The 6,951-nt window shown below is 47.3% G+C and overlaps 1 protein-coding gene across 1 annotated transcript in view; it reads left to right on the top strand.

Annotated features, from left to right (window-relative positions):
* CPNE4 (copine IV) overlaps positions 1 to 6,951 on the top strand; it is a 128,908-nt gene that overhangs the window by 7,291 nt on the left and 114,666 nt on the right. The window contains exon 3 of the mRNA XM_015413840.1: positions 6,383 to 6,454. Within this exon, the coding sequence (XP_015269326.1) occupies positions 6,383 to 6,454 (72 nt within the window). The remainder of the gene's footprint in view (positions 1 to 6,382; positions 6,455 to 6,951) is intronic.

The following is a 6,951-nucleotide window of genomic DNA, read 5'->3' as shown; positions in this document are numbered from 1 at the left end:
AAAGAAAGAAAGAAAGAAAGAAAGAAAGAAAGAAAGAAAGAAAGAAAGAAAGAAAGAAAGAAAGAAAGAAAGAAAGAAAGAAAGAGGGAGGGAGGGGATGGAAAGAAAGCAAATAGATGTGGGGAGAGGGAGAGAGAGAAAGAAAAAAAGAAAGAAAGAAAAGGAGGGAGCAAGGAAAAGAAAGCAAATAGATGGGGAGAGAGGAAGGAAGGAAGGAAGGAAGGAAGGAAGGAAGGAAGGAAGGAGGAAGCAGCTCCCTTGCTTTCAGCTCTCACACACCTCAACAGAAAGAGAAAGAAAAGAGAAAAAGACAGAAAGAGAGAGAGAGAAAGCCCCCGCCCCCCGCTGACTGCAGGAGAAAGCAAACCCCAGGATCTTCTGTGCTGCTGGAACAACGTGCTCCTTGCGGCACAGAAAGTGAGCCACTCACTGCTGACAGCACTGGCAATCGGAGGCCATAGAGGAGCACCGGTCAGCCGCATTGCCAGCCCAAGGCTCCCTGACCTCCCCCGCCTCCATTCTTGCCCACCTCTCCTCCCCAAGCTCCATCCTCCCCACCAACTAACACACAGGTGCACTCTGATCCTGGCTCTGCTACCTCCCCCCCCAGGACCTTAAGGATGACTGGGTGCAGCAGCGTCAGTGAGAAGACAGTTTGGTTTTTTGCAGTGACGGCAGCAACTCCAAAGTCGCTCCACTCTGCTGGAAGGTGGGCGGCCACTTTATAGTTAGTGCAGGTGGGGGGGAACCCACTAGCCCTGCGCGGAGAGGGAAATTGGTGCGCTGGCGCCCCGGGGGGGGCTCATTCATTCCTGGAAAATTTTGGGGATAGCCTCAGCCCCTGAGCCCCCCCCCCCGAAGATTACACCTATGCTGCCATGTCCCTTTACCTCTGACCTTCTGACATTTGAGTGATTGTATATTTGACATAACAGTGGTTTCTAATATTTGTCCGTTCAGTTGGGTTGCAACTTGCTTCCTTGAAAGCCAGCAGTCTTTATGATCTTTCTTGGTAGGGGATTTTATTTCCATAAATAAACAATAAACATTATCTATAATTGATGGCGGTTTCCAAAAGGTGGCTAGTTAAGAAGCACATCTTAGCATGCATATTCAAAGGGCAGTTTAATGCCAGTTAAAATTGATTTCCTCTCAATTACATAAATGATGCCTTGCATCCTCTAATTATTAATTACTGATGAAGGCAGTTGACTGCCAAATGGATCTGTTTTACTGTTTGTTTGACAGCCATTGACTGGGAGAACATAAAAGCAGCGTATTCATACCGGGAGCGTTCACTGTGACAAAATTACATTCAATAGCTTAGAGTGCATCACTCCTTTATAATGAATGAATTAGTAATTGAGAAAATCACCAAAATAATTGCAGTCCCTTTTATTTTAGAAAATGTAGCTGGTGTAAATCAAGATCCTCCATATCTCAAGCTCTATTAGGATTCTTCCAGTGTTTCTTGTTCAGAAGGTCTCTACTGAGCTCACATTACGACATGATTAAAGTGAGAGCAAAGAGTCAGAGTGCTGGTTTTGGACAAGGGAGACTGAGGAGGGATCCTTCCCAGGGTTATTTTGGGGCAGGAATGAACTAACGGAGTTCCGGCAGGCTTCCAAGTTGGCCACGCCTAGCAGGAACTCATTGGCATAATAGGCCACACCCAACAGCAGAAACTCATTAGGACTGGCTACATTAGGGGTGTGTGGCCTAACATGCAAAGGAGTTCCTGCTACCAAAAAAGCCCTGGGTTTTGACAACAAACAAGGTAAGCAGAATAAGAAGCAAAAGGTGGGTGTGGCTGGATGAGCACACTTCTGGTAACATGGGGGTGTGGCCTAATATGCCAATGAGCTGTGCTGTCATGGGTGTGGCGTAATATGCTAATGAGTTCCTGCTGTTGGGTGTGGCCTATTATGCTAATGAGTTCCTGCTGGGCTTTATCTACAAAAAGAGCCCTGTGATATGTCATTTCAAGCAAAGGTTTGTCTATGAGAGCCACAAACACAGCTTGTTGTGTTGCTGAGCTCCCATCGGTCTTCCCCTCCCCGCGTCCCTTGAAATAATTGGAGTCTTCCTGGTTTGAGGAGCTTTGGTTCAAGCTTACGTTTGTTGTGACATCTGAATCCAGGTCCTGAGTGAATGGAAGGCTCTTCACTCCCCTCCAAAAAAACCCCCCAAAACCCAAGGGTACTAGAGTTTATGGTGAACTGGAGCTTGATTGCCAAATTTGGATTGCCTTCAATTACGTGTCACACATCAGGAGGAGGAAGAAGTGGGAGGAACACAACCAGTGAATAAGGATGGCAAAAAGCTGTGTTTGCGCCCATCATGGACAGACCTCTGTTTGTTGTGACACTGAATGCAGCCCTGGATTTACACTCAGCCCTAAGCCAGTCCATATCTCTCAGCCTAGCCTCCCTGCCAGGGCTGTTGTGAGAATAAAAAGATGAGGTGGGACCCACAGATCTTCTTAGAGGAAAAGAGAGTTGTTGTTTTTTTAAATCATCTTCTCTGGAGCCTAAACTTTCATTCTGCTAGCATATGCTGGAGAGAGAAACAGATGCTCCCAATCATGACATAAAATACAAGGTAAGACATGACCACGGAAATGTCTTCGGACAGCGCTGGCTCTTCAGCTTTGAAACGGAGATGAGCACCGCAACCCTAGATTCGGATTCGACTGGCTTTCGAGCAAGGGAACCTTTACCTTTACTTTAAGATCTAGGAATATGGGGTTGTGTGCCCTAGAAAAAGACCCACATGCCCTAGGGGGCATATGATTCTTGCCAGCTTCCCTCCTCTAGCAACAGGTCTGCCAGGTCCCCTTGTCACACCAGCGGGTGGATTTGGGGGGCATTCGGGGGGGGGACATCACACAATGCGCTGCCGTCACCCGGAAGTGATGTGATCACATTGGCGACGTTGGGGGCAATGCTCTGGTTTTTGGGCAAAACGCTATGGTAAAACCAGCTTCAAAACAAAGAGTTTTGCCCAAAAACCAGAGAGTCACTGCGCGACATCCCCGATGCGATGACATCACATCCTGGTGACTCCATCACATCGAGGACATCATACAGTGATATTGCTGTTTGAGGGCGGGTTTTCTCCTGCCGGCTAGCTGGCTGGTGGCAGACAGAAGCCCCCAAAACCGGGGGATCCCCTGCCTGGACCTGGGGACTGGCAACCCTATCTGGCAACCCTCCAGCTCCCCCCACAGTGCTGCTTCTGGGAGTCTCCCATTCCCAAGGAACAACATGAGGGGCTTTGGGGGCTGCAGTAGGTAAATGAGGAAAGCTGTGCCTCCATGCATGGAATTTAGAAAGTATGCAACCTATTGAAAGCAAACAATTTGCAAAGTTCACAATCTACAGCTTTTACAGATATGTACATAGAATTTTTGCCCACTCAATTTGTGTATTTGTTGAGCTTTTCATTATTTTGGCAAAAACAACAACAAACCTGGAAAGCAGCAGCAGTTTTTCTTATTAGTAGTGGATTGATGGATGTGTGACACATTGTACAAAACCCTTTAGTATCCCCCTTTTTAAAAAACCAAGCATGATTTTTCTGGTTCGTCTTGCATTGACAGTGCTTCTAGATAATAAACCTTTGCTTTTCAAGCTTCCTTCTTCAGAGCTCCTTTTTTTCAGTCATAGAAGCCTTGACATGTTTTGATTTATTGCATTGCTACCCGACAAGAAAATAGGTGTCAGTCATATTTTCCCTAGGAAGTAAGTATGACAGTTAATTGTTACAGCTGGTGGAATGACAGGTTATATCAATTTTTCAGCCATCTTAGAGGCACTGGATCCAAAGAGCTGGCTTCCATCAGGAAGAAAAAGCTGAGGTTATAAAGGAAATAGTGATTTGAAGTATGGGTCAAATGTATTTCTTCCTATTGGCTGATCTCCACAATTAGGAGGAGGAGAGGAAGAGATACCCCGCCCTTCACTACCCAAAGGAGTCTCAGAGCAGTTTATAATCCCTTTCCCTTCCCCTCCCCACACCCTGTAAGGTAGGAGGGGCTGAGAAAGCTCTCTTGAGAACTGCCCTTGAGAGAACAGCTCTGAAGAACTTATGACTGACCCAAGGTCACACTAGTAGCTGCATGTGGAGGAGTGGGGACTCAAACCTGGTTCTCCCAGATTAGAGTCTGTGCTTGTAACCACTGGCAGGGGTCATTTCATAGAAAAAGAGGTGCAGGAGCTCATTAGCATAACTTATTTGCATATGCCACACCCCCTGACATCACCGGAGGTGTGTCAGAAGGCAACACCCACCGCGCAGGCCCCACTGGACTGTTTTGGATTGCTAGCTATCGGGGGGGGGGAGAGAAGAACGTGCAGATCTGTCCTTGCAGAGGAGGGAGAGCTTGTACCTGAATAAAACTGGGTCTTAAAGGTGCCACTGGATTGTTTTGGACTTTCTCTGCAGCTTACCTGGCTGCTTCTTGCTCTGACTGAGGGCTGCTGGGAGCAGGGGGTGGGGCTTGTTGCATGTGCCCGCCTCCTGGGCTCTTTACTGCCAGAGCTCCACTCCTGTGTGGTCCTGCAGGAAAGGACCCCTGGGTACTGGGGATTCTGTTGGGAGTGATAACCTCAACTTTGTCCCCAAAGCCCAGCCCTAACAGTACCATGGGCCTGGTTCCCTTTTCAGAACTAGCATTTATAGCCTCTTGACTTCGAAGAAAAACCTGCTCCCATTGTACCTGTTGACTGTGTATTATTTTCTGGTTAGGGTGTGGCTCCTTGCTGTTTGATTGGTCCCAGAATGATGCCACATGGCTGTTCTGGGCCTGTTTCCTGATAGGCCTGAATATATATAAAATAGCCAGGGCTATTTTTGTGCAGAAACGCACAGGAATGGAATTCCAGCTGGCTTCAGAGCTGGCCACGCCCACTACAGCCAAAACCTCTGCATGCGTGGCAACAGAGGGAAGGCCTGAAAAGTGAAAAATCCCCCCCCGGCGACTCCGAGGCCGGCAGACCAGGGGGCCCCTAGAAGGATGGGGAAGCCATTAAAATGCCTCCCTGTGCCTCCCCCGGCCTCTCCAAGGGCTGGCTTGCCCGGGCTCCCTGCAGCCACTGGGTGCCCAGGCAAGCCAAGGGAAGGCAGTTTAAACTGTCTTCCCTTCCCTTCAAGGGAGGGCTTGCCCGGGCTCCCCACAGCCGCGGGGTGCCCGGGCAAGCCAAGGGAAGGCATGGGGTGTGGCATAATATGCTAATGAGCTGTGCTATCAGGTTTCTGCTAATATGCGAATGAGTTTCTGCTTTTGGGTGTGGCCTGTTATGCTAATGAGTTCCTGCTGGGCTTTTTCTTCAAAAAACGCCCTGAATAGGACAATAGAATAGTGATTACTGTTTAATAAAATTTCATTTGTGTAAGTTCAGTTGTATTAAAACATAGTTTTGAGAGTTACATGCTTCTGAGTTTGTCCATTTCGATGGACCCAGAAGGCTATAACTCTCCTTAGGACGTTGCAGTATAACTTTCCTTAGGACTGCACTAAGAACAGTTCCCTGGGAGGAAGACACATTGAATACAATTGAAGAGGAGTCTCAGTAGACCCGATTAGAACTGCTGTCTTATATTTTAAGTCTCTTTTAAGCACTTTATATTTTAAGTCTCATTTCAGGAGGGCATTTGTAAGCAGTTGTTCAGATGCTTTTACTGCATCTTGTTAAATGCTACACCAAGTTAAACACGCTTTTACCAAAAAGTGAGACCCATTAGCAGAGGTCATTTCGGGGGGGAACGCAGGGGAATGCAGTTCCCCCAGGTGAGGTGCATGGGGGCGGGGCACATGACGAAGCCCCGCCCCCTGCTTCCGGCCGCCCCGCTTCCAGCCCTCATTCAGCCAGGAGGAGGCAGGAGAAGAGGGAGGGTAAGTTGCTTCCTCCCTGCCTCTCCCCACCCCTGCCTGCCTGGGGCCAGGGAGGGCCTTGGCAGGGCTTCCTCCCACTCCCGCTGGCCTTGCAGGTCCACTGCCAGGCCCCTGATGTCAGGGGGTGTGGCATATGCTAATGAGTTATGCTAATGAGTTCCCCCAGCTCTTTTTCTACGAAATGACCCCTGCCCATTAGGGTTTGAGCCTTTTACTTTACCTAGAAGCAGCAGCATCAACAGTTAGCTTGTGAAGTGGCAGGATCACTCAGCACTGCCCAGGAAAAGAGATCTATTTTGAGATCAGTCAGTGATGCCTCTTTCTGGAAACAGATTGTGATATCATGTGGTGTGGAATTATTTTATCTCGGTTTCAGTTAATTATCTGGTATTCTATGTGCATAAATTTCTTTGATAAAGAAAAATCACGCCGCAAAACCTGGAAATGACTTTGTCTTCTCGTGTTCTTTGTTTTCATTTTGTGCAGATTGTTTCACAGAGAAAGCTCTCAAAGTCCTTATTGAAACATGGCAACACAGCAGGGAAATCGTCCATAACGGTGAGTCCATCTGATATATTATTCCTTCCCTTTTTGCCTTGCAAGAAAAAAAGTGTCTAATTCTCAGCAACATTATTCTTATCAAATGCTGGAATTCCAAGAGTTTTACAGTATTCTTGCATACATTCCGGTGGTGAATAAAAAGGAAAGAACTACCATTTTATACTAATAATTAATAGCGATGATAATTATCATAATGTTTTACCTGCTTAGCAGGTCTAATGATGGCTCTCAAAGCTCCTTGTGCAATAATAAATTTACAATAAAATGAAAACCCCCAAATTTCAGTTAGTTTAAGACCAAAAAATGCAACAAAGGAGCCATTATAAACAGCAGCAGCATTCATTTGTGGCCCTTAGTTTTCTCTAACTGCTAGGGTTGCCAGGTCCCCCCTGTGACCACCAGAGGGGGGATAGGTGGGTAGGGTCTCCAGAACTAGGCTGGGAAACTCCTGGAGATTTTGGGATGAAGCCTGGGGATTACAGGAACCTCAAATG

The sequence above is a fragment of the Gekko japonicus genome, unplaced genomic scaffold (assembly GCF_001447785.1).
Source record: "Gekko japonicus isolate JY-2015 unplaced genomic scaffold, Gekko_japonicus_V1.1 scaffold981, whole genome shotgun sequence".
Lineage (NCBI taxonomy): Eukaryota > Metazoa > Chordata > Lepidosauria > Squamata > Gekkonidae > Gekko > Gekko japonicus.
Note: the sequence above shows the minus strand (reverse complement) of the source record. Positions and strands in the feature narration are given on the sequence as shown.